Here is a 21,408-nt window from a genome sequence, read left to right on the forward strand (position 1 = left end):
CTTCCCCAAGCCATTTACTTCCTCCAGGCCCAGCTCAGGAGGTCTCTTCTTCCTAAAGCTTCCAGCTCAAGGCCTGGGAGCTCAGAATTAATTTGCAGATGAACTCAGAGGCAGATTTAGGGTGGTTTCCTTCCTTACCACAGAACAGCATCACTCTGCAGCCCAGGCAAGGAACCAAGTCTGCCCCTCATCCCCACATCCAGGACTCCTAGAGCTCAGGAGCAAGAGGAAAAGCCAGCCCAGATTCCAGAGTGAGCTTTGTGAAGGATGTTTTATTAATTTCTGCTGCAGAGAATGGGAGAGCTCTTGTACACAAACAAGGAGCACCTGAATTAATGCTGAGCCCAGAATAATATCCAGGAGCTGCAGGATCAGCTCCTTTATCAACCTTTAACAAAAAAAAAATTCTTGCTGTTACTCAGCAATAATGAAAGCAGAGCTATTGTGGCTGCAGATAATACCAGATACCAGGCACTGCAGCTTTGAATGCTTGAGTTTCATCACTCAGGACTGTAAATGGTGCACAAAACCAACCTGAGAGAAAAAACAGCCCTGCCTGGTCCAAGCCATGCCCTGCTGGAGCAGAGGCACAAGTACCCAGTGCTGGATCTCTGGCCAGAGCTGTAAAGTCAATTTTAGAGGGCCAGAGAGGAGTCCAAGGGCTGCAGCTCTAGGAGAGGTGTCCTAACCCAGACATAGATTTAAAGCTCCAGAATTTCCACCTTTAAGTGATTCACTGTTGCAGTAAGGCAGAAAAATTCTAAAGAAAAGCCTTATGAAATCAGGCCTGCTCTGGCCTGATCATTTCTGTAATTTCTTCTAAGTCAAGCTAGCATTTTGCAAGTTTCCATGTAAAGCAATTCTGGTGTGAGCAGTTCATTAACATAAAAATCTATTCCTGAATAAAAAAAAAAATCAACTTGCACCTGTATAAACTGTTTTTACCCCATTAGTTTTTATTTTTCTGTCTTCCACAAACAACTTTCCCTGCACATACACACAGAGAGTTTAAGTGACCAGTCAATACAGAATAACAACTTGTTGCTAACCAATAAATGTAATTAGCAAGAAATCTACTTACCAATTAGAATCACACACAAGGTCTGTAAAACTGTATGAAAAGGAGTTATGTGAAGAAAGAATAGCCTTTTTTTTCCACCGTGAAGAAAATACCTGTATAAACTGTTTTTACCCCATTCGTTTTTATTTTTCTGTCTTCCACAAACAACTTTCCCTGCACATACACACAGAGAGTTTAAGTGACCAGTCAATACAGAATAACAACTTGTTGCTAACCAATAAATGTAATTAGCAAGAAATCTACTTACCAATTAGAATCACACACAAGGTCTGTAAAACTGTATGAAAAGGAGTTATGTGAAGAAAGAATAGCCTTTTTTTTTTCCACCATGAAGAAAACAGAATCTATGTGATTTATTCCCATAGTTCATTGGTCAGAGAAGGCTTTGGAAACATCAGTGAAATCCTGCAGGAAAAGCCACCATGGGGCTGCTTTGACAGGCAGGACAACCTTTAATAAACCTGACACTAAGATCCCTGATCCCAGCAGGGTCTGGGGCCAGGACCCCTCCCTTCCCCTTCCCTGCCTTGAAACTCACTGGGATTTTGAGCTTCCACTCCTTCCTGCAGCCCACAGGTGTTGGGACACAAGCACAACCTTGGGCAGCTCAGCTCCTCTGTCCCCTCAGAGGGTTTCTGTTCCTTCAGAAGCTTGGGGCAAGCACAGGCACAGTCACAGGCAGATCTCAGCTGGCCTGGCCCACCCTGGTTAAACCAAACTGAGCTCAGCTCCTTCAGCCCCACAGCCCTGCTGGAGAAACATGGTTCATTTCAGCACTCTGAGCATTGTCATCCCAGAGGATTCCCACACAAAGCCAGCTCCAGGCAGTGGTGCCAGACACAGCCTCAGGCATGCCCTGAGCAGGGATCCAAAGCCCTGAGCTGCTCCTGTTCCCTCACCCACATTTGGAGGAGCTGCTGCTCTTTGCAGCCTCAGATTTTGGGACCCGATCCAGGCAACAGCTCCAGCACTGGGCAACCTCAGGTCTCTCCAGAGCTCTGGGTCACATTCAGGCACTTCTTGATTCCAGCCTGCTTTTCCAGACCCCAAAAATCCCTATTTCCTCAGACATCCATGGAGAGGGAGAAGTTCTGTGCACAGCTCCCAGGTAGAGCAGACAAAATAGAAACTGAAAACCTCAAGTGCTCACAACAAAACACAGCCTCTCTGTGTCACACTCCTTGGCTTATTCCAGTGTTCTTGGAGATGCCAGAAGAGAGGGAGATTTCCTGGAGGCACCAGCCAGCCCAGGAGCAGACTGGGGGTCCAAGCTCAGGGGCTGCCCCATGGAAAGCCCCAGGGCTGTCCAGCCTTCATTTCTCCCCCCCATCACATTCCAGCATTCCCAGAGTCACTCCCCTTCCCAGGCACCCTGAGGAACCCCTTCTTCCCAGGAGGGAGGAGAGGGAAAGGTCCCCCTGGAAAGCCCCACACCCCATAATGCCAGCTCCAGGTACTGACAGCCGAGAGAGCCCAGTTCATGTGAAAAAATAGGGCAATTTTATTATAAGCTTCAGAAAAAGGACACAAACAACATGAACACAGCATTTAACTGGACATCTTCCTCAGGGACACAGCTGTCCCAGGGAGTCAGGCACTCTGCAGCCCCAGGAGGTCCAGGTGCACAAGTCAGGCTTCCTAGTTTTCCTGGAAAACAGGAGATTTTCCCCATAGGACTGCCTGCCCTCACTGACACTGGGGACAAAGCAACACTCCACCCTCCACTTCCCATGGCAGCAGCAGCTTCCTGGGAAGGAGGAGGGCAGCCAGCAGTGTTTTGGGACCAGAGCAGTGAGGGGGAAGCTGCTTGTGGTGAAGAACTCCCACAAATTCTCCCTATTTTCTGCTGCAAAATACCCGGGGCAAGGAGTCACAAAAGGCTTGTGGCAACCCTGGGACAGAGGTGCCAGAAGTTGGCATGTGGCACTGCTGTCACACACTGGTGACTGGGCACACCCAGCACCATCCCACCAACACCTGGGGACTCAGGCTGTGTCCCTGCACAGGGACTGGAGCCCCTCCAACCCCTTCCCTTGGCAGCAGAGCTCTGGGACAAAGGCTCAGAGCCTGGGGACTTCCCCTGAACCACACTCAGAGGGTGGGATTGTCCCAAGGGTCCTTACCCCATCCTGGGACGAGCTGGTGTCACAGGCTGTGTCAGTCTCCTGCTCACTGCTCTCATCCCCTTGTGGCTTCTGGGCATCATCATTGGTCACATCTGGAGCATCTCCCCCACTGCTGGGCACAGCTGGATCCTCTGCTCCCAGCTCTGGGGGCAACATGGAGCCCTGGGGGGTGTGTGGCACAGGGACATGGTCAGAGCAGCACAAAATCTAGTGGGATTAATGGACTTGAGATCAGAGCAAGCCCAGGCTGCCTACTCCTGCAGCCAGGGGCTGAGGGGAATCCTGGCAGCCCGGGATTGATGCTGTCCCCAGGACTGGAGCAGGAACACTCACCTGGACAGCTGCGAGCTCCAGCACAGTGACCCCACCCTGCTCCTCCAGCTCCAGGTCTGTGTCATTTTGGGAGTGGTACTCGTCAGTGTCCGACTCCAGCTCAGAGGGCTGGGGGGAAAGAGGCAAAGGGAGGCTCTGAGGAAGGGACAGCGTGGGGAAGGACACTCCAGTCCTGTCCCAACAGCACTGGGAGCCACAGCCAAGCATGACAGGGGTGCTGCCTTGCAGGGACATTGACCAAAGGGAAACCTCAGGGATGAGTGGGGCACCTCCAGCTCCCAGACAGTGCTGGGCTGATGGTCAAGTGCTCCTTGGGCACCCTGTGCCCTCAAAGAAGGGACAGGGAAGGAAACCTCTACAGGCTCCTCCACAGGAACCCACACAGAGGCCAAACCATCTTGGAATTGCTCAGCAGGCACAACATCTCACCTCATACGTGGGGTCTTCAGAGTCATCCTCTGGCAAATCCCTCTCCAGCATCACAAACCAGGACTCCTGCTGCTCCAGAGCCACATCATCCCTCTTCCTCTTGCTGGCTTTGCTGGCTGGGTTGATGGGAGCCTCCTGGATCTCTGCAGGGATTCACAGGAGGCACAATCACACACCAGAACAAATGCAGCAGGTTTCATTCCTGCATTCCCTGCAGGAATGCCATACTGTGCTCCTCCCAGCTGCAGAGCCTCCAGGCGTTCCAGGAGGCCCCAGCTCTTACCCTTGGACATGTTGCTGTGGCCCCAGTCGGTTGGGAGGTAGCCCAGGAAGGTCTGGACCCTGGTGGGAGTCAGGGAGAGCAGCAGGCGCAGGAGCTTCCCCCGGCGCTTCCTGGCCAGGAGCCCAGGCCTGGAGGAGGACTGGGATGAGGGACAGAGCCTGCTCCTGATGGTCTCGACAGGGAGCACCAATCCAATCCAGCCAGAGGCTTTCTGAAGGAGCTTCAGCTGCAAAGACAGCTCCATCAGCACATGGGAGAACTTCCAGGTGTTTAGAGCCCTCAGGGATAGCCTTAAACTCTGCTTTCCCCTAAAACTGGGACCAACTTCAGCCAGAACCTGTTGGGCTGTACTTTATTACCAAAACCCTCACATTTCTTCTGGCCCAGAGAGGGAGAGAAATGGGAATGCTGAAGCCACCAAAAGCTGAAGGGGAGCAAGGCAAGGTTAAGGACAAAAAGTTGAGATAGGGAGGAAGGCAGAGGAAAAACCATGGAATTATTTGGGCTGGAAGGGGCCTTAAGGACCACCTATTCCACACCTTATCTTGGGCAGGGACACCTTCCACTGTCCCAGGCTGCTCCAAACCCCATCCAACCTGGGCACTGCCAGGGATCCAGGGGCAGCCACAGCTGCTCTGAGCACCCTGGGCCAGGGCCTGCCCACCCTCACAGGGAGGAATTCCTTCCCAATGTCTAATAACACAGAAAGACTGAAATAAATTACCTGGCAGAAAACCCCCAGAACCTGCCAGTGTTGAGGTTTCAGCCACCCCCTCCCCAGGCCCAGCCCCACTCACCGGGTACTTGACCAAGCTGAGCTGAAGGATCTGGCCCAGGAGCCTGCTGGAGAAGGAATCACTGCTGGTGGGTGGCCTCATCTGGACAGGGAGAAAGAGAACTGTCAGAGACTCCAGCCCAGCTCTGAGAGTGCCCCCAGCACAAGCCACCCGTCGGGCAGTGGCCAGACCTGCTTTGGGGGCTGCTCCCTAGAGCCGAGACTGGAAACAAACCTGGCTTAACCCCCCTGTGGCCTTCAGGGCACTTATAGGCCCTGCCCCATCTGCTCCTCGTCACCCTGATGAGCTGCTGGCTCTGCTAATTGGTGGGGCAGCCCAGGGCCCTCAGCTGGGGGCTCCCCTGCTATCAGCACTGGGATAATTAAGGGCTCTCGGTTAGGGGCTCATTTTCTCTCCGTTTGAGGTCTCCTGGAGCTTGCCAAGGCTCTGATTTGAGATCTCTCCCCTTGCTCTGTGCGGGTGCAAAGAGCTGAAGGTGATGAGATGCCAGAACGTGCCCTGCTGAGCCCCCAGGGGAGGGAGAAACTGCTCCCAGGTGAGGGGAGGCCCCTCTTTATCCCCCTTGCTCCGTGCCGGCACAGAGATGGAGCTGGTGTTCCTGTCTGCATCATCTTCCCAGCAAGAGCCACCCTAAAGCCACGGTTATCCCCCTGAGAGTGCCAGGAAACCCCTCCCAGCCCTGCTGCACAGGGGGAAAGGCAGAGCTTAAAGAGCAGCTTCATCCTCCTCATCCTCCCTCCTGCGGGAGGCACAGAGCCTCTTCCCCACTGCCTGAGGCTGTCCCTTCTTGTCACTCTTGCACCAGGAATGACGCAGGACCAGGTGAGAGGCAGGACTGTAGGAAGAACAAAGGCTTTATTCAAGAGAACCACACGGTTTTTATCGAGTGCTACGATACATTCTATTTGACTGGCTAGTTAACAAAACACCTTCCTCACTCGCCGTCCTTGAGAAGAACAGAAAGATGAAGTAGAAAAAAACCACCAGCAGATTGTTTAACTAACAAGTTATCACGTCCTTACAACTCCCTGAAAGTTCTCACAAGCCGCTGTGAGAAAAGCTTGCCGTTTTTCTCTCTGTGTCCCACGGCATCCGCACCCCCTCGGTGCCAGCCCAGCGGGATGGGAGCGCAGGGATGCTGCGGGAAGGAGCCGGCCCGGGGTGGAGGAGGGAGCTGCGGTGGCTGGAGCCGCCGCTGGCTGCGGGGATGGCGTGGGCCGGAGCGTTTCCCGACGGGAGCTTTGCTAGACAGAGCTGAAGTGTTTGTCTGCCGCTCCCGGCTGCCCCTTCCACCTGGTGCCCACGGCTGGTGACTCATCCCGCTCCTGCGCCTCGTGGGTGACACAGCCGGTGGCCCTGCGTGACAGCGGCAGCGCCGTGTCCTCACCTGTCCCCTCCATCCATCCATTCATCCATCCATCCATCCATCCATCTGCCTGCCCCGTGTCCCGGCGGCCGCTGGACCTTGGCGGGGACCTGGCGCTGCCGTCACCGCGCGTCACCAGCCGGGGGTGGCCGCGGAGCATAAATGGCCAGCGCTGCCCAGCCAGCCCTCGGGGCCACCATGGCCACCCTCTGTCCCCCCGCGCTCCAGGGCAGCGGCTCCAGAGGCATCTTCTTCCACGTGGTGACCCCCGACCGCATCCCGCAGTTTGTTATCCCGCCCCTGGGCATCCACAAGGAGCGGAGATGCTCAGGCAAGGGGACGGCTTGGAGGAGCAGCTGGGACCCAGCAGCGCGGGACGAGCACGGCTCTAACTCACCCTCCTGGAACTCACCCAGCTCCAACCCAGACCCCACGGCTTGGGCAGCTCTGTCCCTGCCGCACCTCCCCAAGGTCACCACCCCGTACGGCTTTGTCACCCTGGGGCGGAGCCCGCAGGTCACCAGCGAGGAGGCGTTTTTTCACTCGGGCTCAGGCCACCCCCGGGGTCCCTGCTGCAGACACCCCGGGATTCCTGCTGCTGAGGAAGACTCCGGGATGGGAGGAAGCCAGAGGGACCGCAAGCAGGCAAGTCCCCGTGCCAGCGGTCACAAGGACGATGGAAGCAGCCCGACCCCAGCAGGGCTTCCCCTGCCCAGATGTGCCAGAGACATCCGAACAACAGAGGCTCTGGAAAGCCGAGAGGCAGGGAGGAGGGACAGGAGGCTCCTGGGCACGAACTGCCCGCGGAGCAGCTCCCTGGAGCTCCCCGTGGTGACAGCCAGGAGGAATTTGTTCCAGAGGATCCTCAGGAGGCACCTTGTCCACCCGCGGCAGCTCAAGCCTGGGCATTTCACTCTCCACTGATCCTCCAAAGCAGCTCCCAGGAGCTGAGGTTCCCTACAGACCTGGGGGAGAGACTTCTGTCAATGCCTCAGAGTGCCGAGAGCATCAGGGTGTCACCTTCCCCGAGGGGACCGCCTTGAGGTGACACTGCCACAGGGCACAGCAGTGCTGGGGAGCAGACGGGCTGTGGGTTTGTGACTGTTCAGAGCCTCAATAAAAGTGCAGACGTTTCATCTGAGCTGTCGTCCTCTCCTTTTTCTTTCTTGTGCCAGCACTCAGCTGTCACCAGGGTGTTTTGGTGGCCCCAGCACCCTGTCCTGTTTTACCCCCAGGCTCAGCAGCTCCTGAGAGCAGGTTCTTGATGGGCTGACACTGCTGGAATGCAGAGCAGGGGACACTGAGCCCCGGGAGCTGCAGCAGGCCAGGAGGGAAGAGTGACCACATCCACTTTCCAGCTTTGTGGCCATAACCTGGGGAGCTTGAGCATGTCAGGGTCTCTGTCCCAGCCCTGCAGGAGGGACCTCAGCTCCAGGACACTGCAGCTGTCCTGAAACAGTGACCCCTCACCATTCCAGAGGGTGCAGTTTCCAACCACTCCTAACCAGCTGTGATAAGCAAGTCTCACTTTATTGACTGTTCCCTCATAAATGGAATTTTTTTTTTTTTTTGCTTTTATTGAGCAGCAGAACCTGCAGTGCCAGAATTAAAGAGTTCATGGTCAGCAGCGTTTGGGGGCTGCTGAAGCAGTGTCAGCAGTGCTGGGCTGCTGCCAGCTCCCCTTCCAGGGCTCTGATTCTCCAGGAGACCCCTGAGAGGTGCAACTGGGAGGGCTGGAGCCGGTCCAGGAGTGCTGGGAGTCTCTGAGGCCCCTGCACGAGCAGCAATCAGGATTTGCATGTGGGCCATTAACCAGGCAGTCATTAACCCGGTTTTCCTCCCACCCCTCTGTGGCTGTGTCACCTGGGCCACGTCAGTGACTTTGTTTTCCTCATCCCTCCAGTCTGGTTCGACTCTCAGCTCACTCTTGGAGCTGCCACTTCCAAGGGAGCTTTTCCTGCAGTGAGCACCAGGGATGAGCACAAGGAGCCCTGGATGGGGCTGCATGGAAACACCAGCATCTCAGCATCCAGAGGATCCCTCCCAGTGCTGGTGGAGGGGTGGGAGCTGGTCAGACGTGTCCCCCTGCACAGCTCCTGTCCATGACTCCAGCACAGCAGGATGTGGCAGCCAGCACTGCTGGAAGGGGAGCTGGGATCAGGGATGTGACAGAAAATCCACTCCCTGCTTATTCTGAGGAGCACTGGCACTATGGAGTGAGTCAGGGACCGAGGCTCTGGAAATTTAAATTGATCTCCAGCTCCTGAGGGCATGGTTTCTGCTCAGCACTTGGGGCTGGGAGGGCAGATTGAGTTACCAGGGATTAATAAACGAGCTCTTATCAGTTACTTGGGCTGTGAGAGCTGAACATGTGTGTGCTCCGAGCTGACAGGCGGCTGGGAATTAAGCCACGCTCCTGTAAACCTCTCTCCTCTCTCCTCTGATGCTCAAGCTACTGCAGAGCAGTGCCTCTGTCTGACTGGCTCAGCATCTCCTGGGGAAAACATGGAAACAACTCCCCTGGAGCTGACCGAACCTGCTGTATTTACCAGTTAAACCTGGGCACGGGGAGCTGCCACTCCTGGGCTTTATTCCTCTCTTGGGGACCTTCCTGAGCTCCCAGGAACTTTTAAAAATGTCCTTTATCTTTCTACAAAATAGGAAGAAATCCTCTCTGCTTCCCAGGTGGGTTGCAGGGCTTTGTTTGTCCTTGTTCCCAGTTCCAGTACCATCTCCCAGTACCAGTTCCAGTACCAGTTCCCAGTTCAAGTTCCAGTTCCAGTACCAGTTCCCAGTACCCATTTCTCTGGTACCCTTGCAGGATTTCCCAAGGGGAGAAATATTATGTGTTCCTGCAGCCTGCCATGGTGCAAGATGAATTTCCTCTGGGTGTGCCAGCGTGGGGATGATCAGCCTGGAGAGAATCACGGGTTCTAGGATTGTTTAAAACGGTTGCAGTGGGAATTGCTGGCAGTGGGAGTTGTTCCCTGGCAGGAGTGGAGCTGGGGCTGAATGAGGATGGAAACAAATTCCCTGCAGCACAGCAAAGGTGCTCTGTGGTGGAATTGTGCCTCTGTCTGCCAGGTTCCAGCTCAAGGCACCTCTCCAGCCTGTGAAGTGAGAAGGACAGTATCTCCCAGTGCCTCTGAGATTTACAGGCTGCCCTTTCCCTGCAAACCAGGCAGGGAGGACGTTACAACAGGAGGTACCGAGATGCGACAAGATAAATTGTCATTACCAGCCACTGATCATCCTGCCTGGGCCTGCTACATTTTCTAAATGTTGTTTTGGTCTGACTCAGAATTTCCTTCCAGCCTCCTGCAGGTAGAGGAAAGCTCAGGGCTAATTATCCCTCCTCATCCCACGCTCTGAGCAGCACCAACCACGCCTGGCTGCCAGGAGGGGGAATCAGAGCAGGAACCAATTCCCAGCTCCTGAGTTTGGGGGGCTGGGCTCTAAATCCTCTGCAGCTCCCCAGATCCTCTGCACCCTGTCCCCAGCTGTGAGACTGAGACCCCTCTTCCCTCCCTGTGACCCTTCTGCAATGTTCTGGCACCAGGTTATTTCAAGAAAACCAGTTAAACTGGGCAGATACCCAGAGTGTTTCCCAGTGAAATCCCTGCAAACTGTATCAGGAAAAATCGACAGCTCTTCCCTTTGGTCCCAGGGTCTCCAGTGCATCCTTCAGGTTCTCTCCTCCCTGTTCTCCAGAATTCCCACTGAATCCTGTGGAATTCATGATCCATTCCTTCTCTTCTTTTCCCCCAACCAGTTTGCTGCCATCCCAGGTCACACCCCCCTCCAAGGGGTGACAATTTCTGGCTATCAACAACCTCCAATTCTGACTATCAACAACAATGTCACCTGTTGCAGGTGGCTTTTGGCCACACTGAGCACAAGGAGGTCTCACAGGCACCCAAGCAGCAGCAAAGAAATCTCATGGAGAAATCCCATTTCCCTGTGATTTTTATGCTGGGGAGCACTCAGCCTTGCTGGGATCGATAGGGAGCTGCTGCCTGTGCCAGGAATTTACAGTCAGTGCTGGTGCCTGGGGCTGAGATAAATCCTTTCACGGGCTCATTAGCTGCACAGCTCCTCTCCCAGCTAATTGGGGCTGCAAAGGTCAGGCTCTGGCTATGACCCAGTCTGCTGCAGGCTGGAGTCCCAGCCGGAGCACACAGGGAAGGACACCAGGATGTTCTTCATTCCCATGGGCCTGGGCATGCAGTTTCCCACCTGGTTCCACGATGTGCACCTCCCTGGCCCAGTTTATCTGTCCTTCCATCCCTCTGACCCCCCTGACACCCCTTCTCTGCCCTCCAGCACCCTCCTGCACTGCAGCTTCAGCAGTGCTTGGATGCTCCAGCTTCTCCAGGGGGTTGCATTTCAGTTCCTCAGCTGGCAGGCTGTTTGTGAGCAGGTAGAAGTGCCTGGATTTATCCTCATTTGTTCCCTGAATGGCTTTGTTTGCCTTTTCCCATTACTGCAAACACCTGACAGGCGGGCTGTGCTCGCGTGGCTCCGGGAAAAGCTCAGCATTCCTGCTGGGCAGAGCCCTGGGAGCCTCGGGGCAGCAGCTGCTCTCTTCTCAGCCCTGCTCACAGGCACAAACCACTTTTCCAGCCTGGCTCAGCTGCAGGACCTCTGTCCCCAGCTCGGAGTGCAGCCAGCTCTGTGCTTTTCCCTTCAGATGCTCCAAGAACTGGGGTTCTTTGGAGCAGGAAAAATCCTGCCTGTGCTCCCTCCTTGGGGTGACTTCAAACCTCACCGTGAGCATTTGTTGCTCTTCACAGAATCCCAGACTGATTTGGGCTGGAAGGAACTTTAATATAATCTCATTCCACCCCTGCCATGGCAGGGACACCTCCCACTGTCCCAGGCTGCTCCCAGCCCTGTCCAGCCTGGCCTTGGGCACTGCCAGGGATCCAGGGGCAGCCACAGCTGCTCTGGGCACCCCAAGCCAGGGCCTGCCCACCCTCACAAGGAAGAATTTTTTTCCTAATATCCAATCTAAACCTACTCTCTGTCAGTGGGGAGCCATTTCCCCTTTTCCTGTCCCTCAAGGTCCCTGGAAATAGTTTCTCCTTCTTTCTTGCAGGTTCCTGTCAGGTCCTGGAAGGCCACAGTGAGCTCACCCCAGAGCTTCTCTTCTCCAGGTGAGCAATCCCAGCTGTGCCAGCCTTTCCTCCCAGCAGAGCTGCTCCATCCCTCTGCCCATCCCGCTGCTTCCTCTGGACTCTCTCCAGCAGCTCCAGCTCCTCCCTGTGCTGGCCCCAGGGCTGGGGCAGCTCTGCAGGTGGGGTCTCACCATCACCATCAGGGCAGCCCCTGTCCCTGCACAGCCACCCCAACAGCCCCACCCTGAGCAGCCCTGAGAGCTCCTGGAGCTCTGGCAGCCTTGGGAGCATTCCCTGGGCAGCCTGGGCAGTGCCAGCACCCTCGGGGGCAAGAACCTTGCCCTGAGCTCCGTGCCAACCCTCTCCAGCCGTTCCATAAATCCAGCTGGAACAATCCACATCCCTTTCCTTTGGCATCTCCAGCTCTGTGCTGAGCTGGCACACGAGAGGAGGCAAGTAATGATTTTATTTCCAGCCAGGATTTATTGATTTGTTGGACACAGGAAAAAGAGCAGTTGACACGGATTAATGCACATCCTCCTCCTTCCCTCTGTCCTTGGGCAGCCACCTGTGGTGTTGTGAAGCTGCTCCTGGGAATCCTCTCCCACCCTGGCATGCTGAACAAGCACCAGGAGCACCACAGAGCTCCCCAGGGCTCTGTGCTCCTGCAAGAACTGCTGCTTTAACACCAGGAGAAGCTCTTCCAGCATGGAAAGGTCTCCAGGCTGTGCAAAAAAAAACCCCCAAGGCTGGGAAAATGATTTCTTGCAAGTGCTGCTTTCCCCAAGGGTGGGCACAGCTGTGGGCTGAGACTCCCCCATGTCCAGACAAGCTCGTGGAAGAGGCATCAGGAGGAAGGAAAACAGCCCCAAATGAACAAAGCAGCTCCTGCTCCTCTGAGGGTCAGATCGTGGGAGGTGCCAAGGCAGAGTGTGGAACAAAATTATTGTGCTTTCCAGCTTGTTTTATCCACGTGGATAATGAGCAAAAGCAAAGGGAAACGCAGCTCCCTGGCTCTGCCCTGTGCTGGAAACAGGAGCAGCCCCTGCAGATCTTCCCTGGCTGAGCTGGAGCCTCCCCTGGGCCAATTCCAGCCCCCAGCAGTGGGAGCAGCTTTGGCACAGCTCGGAGGAGCTGGAGGAGTCCCCTGCCAGCAGGACCCTGCTGTGGCTCCAGGGCTGGGTGGGAATTCAGCTCCTGAGTGCTCCAGAACCTGAGGGGCAAAGCTGCCAAAAGCAGAGCCTGGGATAAATTCTGCTCTGGGTGTCCCAGCTGAGCCCTCCTCCTGCAGAGCAGCTGTGCCAGGGGCACCTGCCCAGTGCCCCTGGACCCCTGAAGTGCCCAAAGCCAGGCTGGATGGGGCTTGGAGCAGCCTGGGATGGTGGAAGGTTGTTGAATTATGCCATTTTCTGACCCAGAGATGGGACAACTGAGAGACAGTTTAAAAACTCAAAAAAACCTCAAAAAAACCTCAAAAAAAAAAAAAAAAAAAAAAACCCAAAAAAAAACCAAAAAAAACCAAAAAAAAAAAAAAAAAAAAAAACCCACACAAAAAAAAAAGCCCAACCCCCCCCAAAACCCCCAAAAAACTAAAAAAAAGCCCAAAACCCAAAAAACCAACCAACCAAAAAAAAAAAACCTAAAAAAAAAAACAAACAACAAAAACCCCTCAAAAAAGAAACCTCAGAAAAAAAAATGGGGATAAAAAGCCCATAATCCAACAGAAGGGGTCCCTGCCATGGCAGGGGTGAGATGAGGTGGGATTTAAGGTCCCTCCCAACCCAAACCATTCCAGGATCCCCTGAGCTCACAGCCTGGGAGGACCAGACCCAGGGACAGCTCTGCTGCTGCAGAAATGGGATTAATGGTCCCTTTCCAGGTGGTTTTTGCTGTGTGTGAGCAGCTGCCTTGGTTCCAGACAGTTTTAAGAGCTGGACATTCTAAAATTACTTCCCTTCCCTTATCATTTTAACCCATTTCTTTCCACCACTAAAGAGAAACAAATATGACTAGATCTAAGTTAAAAATGTAATTTTAATTTATTCTATCAGCTCATCCTTAGATTTTGCTGGCATTTCTCAGAGTTATCTCCAACCTCTGACCACTCCTGGATCCCTGGGATCTGTCCAAAGCTGTCTGTGCCAAACCTCTGCCCTTCAGCCTTCTCTCTGTATCTCTTAGGATTCGTGTGAGGGCAGCCAGGGAGGGAATTGAGAAGCTCAGCAGAGGTGACAACTGCACATCTCCATCAGCAAGGCTGAATTATGGTCCTCTGGAGACCAGCTGCTGCTCCCACCCACCTTCTCATGGGCAGCTGCACGTGAAAGTGCTGCAAGAACTCCTAACCCAGCAGTGCTCCCCCAACAAAGCCATTTTGGAGTCATTTTTGGAGTCATGAGTCATTTTTAAAGATACACAGTTCACCTTAGCTGCTTCACATTAATTGCCTTAAAAAAAAAAAGAAAAAAAAGCAGATTCATTACGTTTCTTTAATTGCCCTCAGGGCTTCGTGTGCTGTGAGGGAGAATTTAATTTAGCTGGAGATGTGTTTCATTAGTGGGTAAAGGAGGAGAGGTGGTGTGGGCTGCTCTGTCCCTGATGAAAACAATGTTTGGTGAAGCTCTGGAGAGTCTGGAGCTGCTGGGGGATGAAACAACCCAAACCACTCCCGGTGACAGCTGCACTTTGCTGTGCCCAGCTCCCCTCTGTGCCCCACTGGAGGCTGCTCCAGGGGCTGGGAATCCTTGGGGTATCAGAGACAGGAGGGGATGGAGCAGGGAGGGGGCTGAAGGGGCTCTGTGCAGACCCCTCCTGCCCTCAAACAGGGTTTACATGGGAATATCAACATTTCTGCCCCCAAAAAGGCTTCACCTGTGCAACTCCTGGGCTGGGCAGGGAGGGCTCCACCCGCACGCACCTGAGCTCTGCAGAGACAGCCAAAATTCTGGGGAAACTGAGGCACACAAGGTGCAGCTCACCCAGAGCTGCCCAGCAGGAAGGGGGTTTGCCTCAGCACAAATATCCCAGCTAAGGCTCTCTGGCAGCCATTCCCTGGCTCCTGTCCCTGCAGGCCTTGTCCCCAGTCCCTCTGCAGCTCTCCTGGAGCCCCTTCAGGCCCTGCCAGGGGCTCTGAGCTCTGCCTGGAGCCTTCTCTTGTCCAGGGGAGCAGCCCCTGCTCTGCCAGCCTGGCTCAGAGCAGAGGGGCTCCAGGGTTGAAGTTAAACTAAAACACAGAGGGGAAAGGAGAAGAAGAAAGAGAAGGAAACTGAAAGATGAAATAAAAAATGTGGAGGAGAGAAATACAATCAGAAGAGGGGCTCCCAGCTGGAGGCCTGGAGCATCTCTGGCCTGGCTCCATCAGCTCCACGTCCCCCTGCTGCTGTTCCCCAGCTCTGCAGGTGGGAGGAGGAGAGAGGAAGGAGAAACAAGGGGATGCTTTGAGTCCCTTCAGCAGCAGGGAATGCTTTTATGGATGGAGCTGACAGGGAATTCTTTCTCTCTTGTATTTGCAGAGTTCGCAGATGAAGGAAGGAATGAAAGATGAATTTGACTCCATTTTCTTAGAATGTTAATTTATTATTTTATGATATTATATTACATTAAAGAATATTAAACTGAATTATACTAAAGAGTACAGAAAGGATACTTACAGAAGGTTAACAAGATACTAATGAAAACTCATGATTTTTTTTCTAGAGTTTCAACACAGTCTGACTGTGATTGGCTATTAGGTCAAAACAATTCACATGAAGCCAAGGAAACAATCACCTGTTGGATAAACAATCTCCAAACACATTTGAAAGCAGCAAAACGCAGGAGAAGCAAATGAGATAATATTGTTTTCCTTTTTCTCTGAGGCTTCTCACCTTCCCAGGAGAAGAATGCTGGGCAAAGGGATTTTTCAGAAAATATGATGGTGACATTTCTCCTCCCTCCCTCTGTCCCTTTGATGTCCCCCAGGGCTGAGTGGCACTGCAGGTGACCCCAGAGATCACAGATTCCCTGTAATCCCAGGAGGATCTCCAGGAGGAAGCGCTGGAGGCAGCTGAAGCCCCGGGCTCCCTGGAGGATTGCAGTTCTTGAGGCAGAGAGCTCCTCTGCTCCCCTCCTCTGCAGGAATCTGCAGCTGCCTCGGGCTCCTGCCAGTACCTGGGATTTGGGCAAAGAAGATGACTTTAGCCAAGTTTGCTTATACTTTTGGTGTGGATTTTGATTCAGTCAAGGTTTTTATCTCAGAAGGGCTGAGATAAATCTGTATTAACAAATATAATATAATATAATAATATAATTAATATAATATAATATAATATAATATAATATAATATAATATAATATATATGGTATATAAATAAACTTATATAAGATAAATATATTATAAATTAATATAAAAGAATTATCTCTAATGAATATCTATGTTATTTTATTATTGCTATTTGTTTTCTAACTAATTTATATTAATTACTTATATTGTTATATATTATTATGTCTTACATATATTTTATTATATAAATATATATAAAATATGTAAAATACATATAATTAATAAAATACATATATATTATAATATATAAAATATGTAAAATACATATAATTAATAAAATACATATATATTATAATATATAAAATATGTAAAATACATATAATTAATAAAAATATATTACTATATGCTAATAAATATATAACACATATTAATAAATAGATAAACAGATAAAGATATGTTAATATATTAATACATATGAATACTATATTAATATATTTTACTATTTTAATAAATATATATTAATATATATCAATAAATATGTATCAATTGGGTCCTATCCCTTCCCAGTTATTGTGATTAATCATACTGATTTTAATTGAGGCAATTCACTGGCTAGAGATGAAAGAGCAGTTTATTTATCTGCTGGATGCTGGCCAGACAATGCAGCATCTCAAGGATCTGGCCCTTGCATTTCCCAGCCTGCAGCAGTCAGTGCAGGAATCCTGGCTGGGGGTTTATGCTGGGGTTTTACTGCTGTTGTTCCAGGCACGGTGCCCAAGAGGAGCAGTGATTGATACCCAGGGAACAAATCAGGGGTAATGGTCCCCAGGACGCCGGGGCCAGGGGACAGCTCGGATCCCTGGGCAGCCAGGTGGAGCTGCTGATCCCTGAGCTGCACTGGGAAACTGCCAGCAACACCCAGGGATGGATTGGTGGGCCTGGGAATAAAAATTGTTTACACACAGAGCTCCTCACTCTGCTGAGAGGGATCATTAATCCTGTTTTAATAGGGCCCACGGGGTCCTGCCTTCCCAGAGTGCCCAGGTGGAGCTCCTGGAATCCTGGAATGCTTTGGATGGGAAGGGACCTAGCACAGGGGCAGAGGGGCAGAATCCCCCCTTTCCCTTGGTGCCATCCCTCACTCTGTGTCCCAGTGTCCTGCCCAGTGCCCTTCCCTGCCCTCTGCTGTCCCTGACTCAGGGCTTTCCAGCAGAGCTAAGAGAGGAAAATTGCTGCTTGCCCTACAATTCAAATATCTGTGGGTTTTTCATCTTGGTGACCAGCTGAGAGCCCCTGTCCTGGTTTTATTTCTCTCCTCCAACATCTTATATCTGATTTATTTCACCGTTTCCTTCTCTTCCTCCTTCTCCTTTCCCCTCCATGTCTTAGTTTAACTCCACCCTCCTTTAGCTAAGGAACAGATCAGGGTTTTTTTAAGCTAAATCCTCCTCACACCTCTCCTCCAGGTGCTCAGAGCAGCAGTGAGGCTCCAATCTCCTTTTCAGCTGCTCCCTCCCAGGCATCATCATCACCTTTGCAGAGCAGCTCAGTGGATCCTGAGCCATTCCTGAGGGAGGGCATCCATCCTGCTCCATGCTCAGCTCCAGCCCAGCCCTGGAGCTGCTCTCAGACCCATCTCTGGCTCCAAAAGGAGTTTGCACTCAGCTCCATCAGCATTTCTGTGCCAGGGAAACAATGAGGAGAAATTTGGGGTGAGATGTTCCACCTTCTGAAAAAGATTGATTTTTTTTTTTTTTAGGAAAGGCTTCCAAAGGAGCACCATTTCCTGCAGCTCCTCAGCTTTCCCATGAGCTCTGCTCCATCTCCAGCAGCTCCTTGCTGCTGTCCAGCAGGAGAGGCAGGACGCTGGTTTGGGTGGGACATGGGCACTTCCCAAGGTCTTTGGAACTGAAGTGTCCCTAAATTTGTTTGTAGTTTTCAACAGGTTTTGGTTGGTTCCTGTGGGAATGCAAGGAGCCAGAACAGGCAGCTGCCAAATCTTAGAATCCTGGAATCTCCTGAATTGGAAGGGATGCTCAGGGCAGCCCCTGTCCCTGCACAGCCACCCCAACAGCCCCACCCTGAGCAGCCCTGAGAGCTCCTGGAGCTCTGGCAGCCTTGGGGCCGGGACCATTCCCTGGGCAGCCTGGGCAGTGCCAGCACCCTCGGGGGCAAGAACCTTGCCCTGAGCTCCATGCCAAGCCCTGCCACAGTTCCAGCCCTTCCTGGCCTCCTGTCCCCAGAGCAGAGATTGGAGCTGCCCCTGAGGACACTCCATCTCCCAGGAGAGGCTCCAACAAAGCCCTGTGGCAGCTGAATGACCTGAGGGACCTTGTTGGTCGCCAGAACTTTGTAAGTAAATGTCCAGGTGCTGCCTCAAGAGAACAGAATTGCTGGGGCTGAGCAGGAGCTGCTGTGGGAGTGTTTGAGGTTCAGACCCTTCTCCATGTCCCTGTGGCAGCAACGCCTGCTCTGCCCAGCTTTGGCTGACCCTGCTCCTCCTGAGACTTGTAAAATCTTCCCACAAAAAGGAGAGATTCCACTCTGGGCTGTGCATCTCCCAGCAGAGTCAGCTCCCATGGGAACACAATTGATCCTTCATGGGCAGGAGTTCAGAAAGTGGGAGCAAAATATTGGTATTTTCTTTGAGGGCCAGAAGACAACGCAGTCTTAAATTATTCATGGGACCCTCCTGGCAGCGCATGCCACACAGGAGAGAAGTCTGCTTAAAATTCTGAGCCTGCCTATGCAAGGGGAATAATGATTAGCCTCATGTAAATGTTAAAAAAGGAATGTCTTAGCACTAATTAAACCGATTTATCTTGCACAGCTCGAGCAGTTAACAGCCCAATAAAAGGTATCACCGTGTAACAGGGTGTTTATTTATCAGATGATTTTTCTGAATGTGAGGGCCTCTCCTTTACAAATGATTTGATGAAAGAGCAGATGGCACATGAAGATAAAAAAAGCCTGACTGTTGCCCTGGATGTGAGCTCAGAGTGAGGCAGCTCCACTGAACATCATCATTAATATTTAAGGGCAGAGCGAGGCTTCTTCAGGACACAGAGCTGCCTCCTGCAACAGGGAATGTGAGAATCCTGGGATCATTTGGGTGGCAAGGGACCTCAAAGCCCCATCCAGTGCCACCCCTGCCATGGCAGGGACACCTCCCACTGTCCCAGGCTGCTCCCAGCCCTGCCCAGCCTGGCCTTGGGCACTGCCAGGGATCCAGGGGCAGCCACAGCTGCTCTGGGCACCCCAAGCCAGGGCCTGCCCACCCTGCCAGGGAACAATTCCTGCCCAATCTCCCACCCAGCCCTGCCCTGTGGCACTGGCAGCCATTCCCTGGCTCCTGTCCCTGCAGGCCTTGTCCCCAGTCCCTCTGCAGCTCTCCTGGAGCCCCTTCAGGCCCTGCCAGGGGCTCTGAGCTCTGCCTGGAGCCTTCTCTTGTCCAGGGGAGCAGCCCCAGCTCTGCCAGCCTGGCTCAGAGCAGAGGGGCTCCAGCCCTGGCAGCATCTCCGTGGCCTCCTCTGGCCTGGCTGCAGCAGCTCCACGTCCTCCTGCTGCTGTTCCAGGGCTGGGGCAGCAATGGGGGGGTCCCAAGGCAGCAGAGGGTCAGAACCCCTCCCTGGACTCTTCTTTGGACCCAGCCCAGCACAGGGAGGGGGTTATGGGCTTCTCACCCAGCCAAGACACCTCAAATTTCTTGTCCACCCTCAGCCCCAGGTCCTGCTCCCCAGGGCTGTGATTTTCCTGCTGCCAGACCTTTCCTCCCTCATTCTTGGTGTTGTAGCATCCCACAGTGATCTGGAACCAGCACGAGGAGGAGCTGGACAGAATTTCTTCCCAATACTTGTCTAACCTTGCCCTTCTGAGGACAGGGCCCTGTCCCATGGGGTGTCTCAGCTGGAGAAGCAGCCACACACCAGCTGGACAGTCAAGTGGTCACCAAAGGTGTGGAGATGTCAGGACACACAGCTGGGTCACCCCACAACAGCTCTGCAGTCCTGGACGAGATTGTCCCACATGTAGAGATGTCCCAAACTGTGGGAGCTGGCTGGAACAACTGCTCCAAGCCACCCAGGCTGTGGAGGACAGCATGGAGAGGTCCCTGCCAGCAGCCCTTTGTCTCCTGGCTCCCATTGTCCAGCTCTCCAAGGCCCTGAGCCTGCTGTCAGGTCTCTCCAAGGACGTGGAACAAGCACCATCTGACTTCCAGAGCTGGAGCAGAGGTGACCTCCTCTGAAAGTGCTGACTGAGGCAGGACCTGCCTGCATTGTCACCTTTGTCACGCTGCGTCCCCACCCCGGGGAGGGCCAGGCAAGGGCCAAGTCAGCAAATGGAAAGGGGCTGGTCTGTCCCCTCCGTGCCAACACCTCCACTCAGCTGGTTTTTTCCAAGGACACGAGTTTTGGAGAGGTGATTCCAACTCCTGGATGTGGCCTGGGGGGCACTGGCTGTTTGCTGCAGTGTTCCTGCTGACGTGCGCAGGGAAGGGGGTCCAGAGGGAACAGGAGGAGATGAAAGGCAGAGCTGAGGAGCAGGAAAGAGCTGCAGTGTCCCTGGGGAAGCAACGAGGAGTGAGAGGAGGAGGGAGCTGTGTGGGGAGAGCTGGAGTAACAGAAAGAGCTGGAACTTTGGTGTCGGGGTGTTCAGAAGAACAGGCTTGACATGGGAAAGGCTTTGGAAGGTTTGGTCTCTGAAGCAAAGAGTAAAAACCAGTCTGGAGGGATCCTGAAGGTTCAGAAGGGATGGGAACATTGATTTTTGGGTAAAAGGAGTAAGGAGAGCTCCTGATCATCCGTGCCTGGGCCCATGTGGCCACACTGACCCCCCACCTCTGATCAAACACTGCCAGCAGATCAAACCAGAAGATAAATTGTGTTACAGCTACAGCTCTTGCTGCTGGGGATGGGAACAGAGAGTTTTGGGGGCTCCCTGTGCTGGGAGGGAACTCCAGGACCATCCCTTTGGGTATAAGCCAGGTGACCTTTCAATCCCCAGTTTGAGAAAACCTGGAGTGGTTTGTAAAGGTCCAGTGGCCTCTGCCCACATGGAAACAAGGGCCTGTAAATGCAGGAACATGCCCTGTTCAGAGAACTTTAGCTGCTTTTATTTATTCATTCAGGCTGTTGATGTTCAAACCTCAAGAATCACACTGGCTCCTTCCCATGAAGTTGCTAATCCCTGTGGAGTGCCTGGGAATGACAGGTCTTTTTAGGAGTCTGATACCTCAGGAGAATTTCAACAGGAATTTCATGCAAATGTTGTGATTTCTTCTGCACAAGATGATAAGGTTCACCTTTCCTGTCCAGACTTTTTTTTTTCCCCTGAAAGAAAAGCCTCCATTTACCTCAGGGTGTCATTTTCTGAGGATGGGTTTTGTCATTTGTTATGCTGTTAAACTCCCAACTGATCCATTGTCAAAGTCTTGTCTCGAGATCACAACCATGACAAACTGCAACAGCCTTCAAGGCTCTTGTCAAAATCCATCTGGACTTTTCACACTGAAATTGAGTGTTCCAAAGACTGACTTTGTTCCTAGAAAGACAAAAAAACAAGGAAAACTTCTTGGTTCTGCAATGGAGAAACATGTCAGGTAATGGATCCTGTCT

General features: G+C 52.7%; 2 protein-coding genes across 4 annotated transcripts; one reads left to right on the top strand and one right to left on the bottom strand.

The window, feature by feature from the left end:
• Positions 1 to 2,570: 2,570 nt before the first annotated feature.
• LOC120496384 lies at positions 2,571 to 6,897 on the bottom strand. 3 transcript variants are annotated; one of them, XM_039696781.1, is made up of 7 exons: positions 6,828 to 6,897; positions 5,050 to 5,130; positions 4,253 to 4,478; positions 3,970 to 4,112; positions 3,541 to 3,648; positions 3,205 to 3,369; positions 2,571 to 2,728 (listed from the first exon to the last, which is right to left on the bottom strand). In XM_039696781.1, the coding sequence occupies exons 2-7, from the start codon at positions 5,128 to 5,130 to the stop codon at positions 2,720 to 2,722; spliced, it is 732 nt and encodes a 243-aa protein (XP_039552715.1). In that variant the 5' UTR covers positions 6,828 to 6,897; the 3' UTR covers positions 2,571 to 2,719. The 3 variants fall into 3 exon arrangements, with proteins under 3 accessions (XP_039552715.1, XP_039552713.1, XP_039552714.1); XM_039696779.1 differs by lacking the exon at positions 6,828 to 6,897 and adding an exon at positions 6,437 to 6,582; XM_039696780.1 differs by lacking the exon at positions 6,828 to 6,897 and adding an exon at positions 5,220 to 5,292.
• LOC120496383 (C2 calcium-dependent domain-containing protein 4B-like) lies at positions 6,550 to 7,564 on the top strand. The gene has a single exon (XM_039696778.1). It carries the CDS (start codon positions 6,578 to 6,580, stop codon positions 7,337 to 7,339), a length of 762 nt encoding a protein of 253 aa, XP_039552712.1. The 5' UTR covers positions 6,550 to 6,577; the 3' UTR covers positions 7,340 to 7,564.
• Positions 7,565 to 21,408: the final 13,844 nt, after the last annotated feature.

The sequence above is a fragment of the Passer montanus genome, unplaced genomic scaffold (assembly GCF_014805655.1).
Source record: "Passer montanus isolate IOZ18808 unplaced genomic scaffold, ASM1480565v1 scaffold114, whole genome shotgun sequence".
NCBI classification, from domain to species: Eukaryota; Metazoa; Chordata; class Aves; order Passeriformes; family Passeridae; genus Passer; species Passer montanus.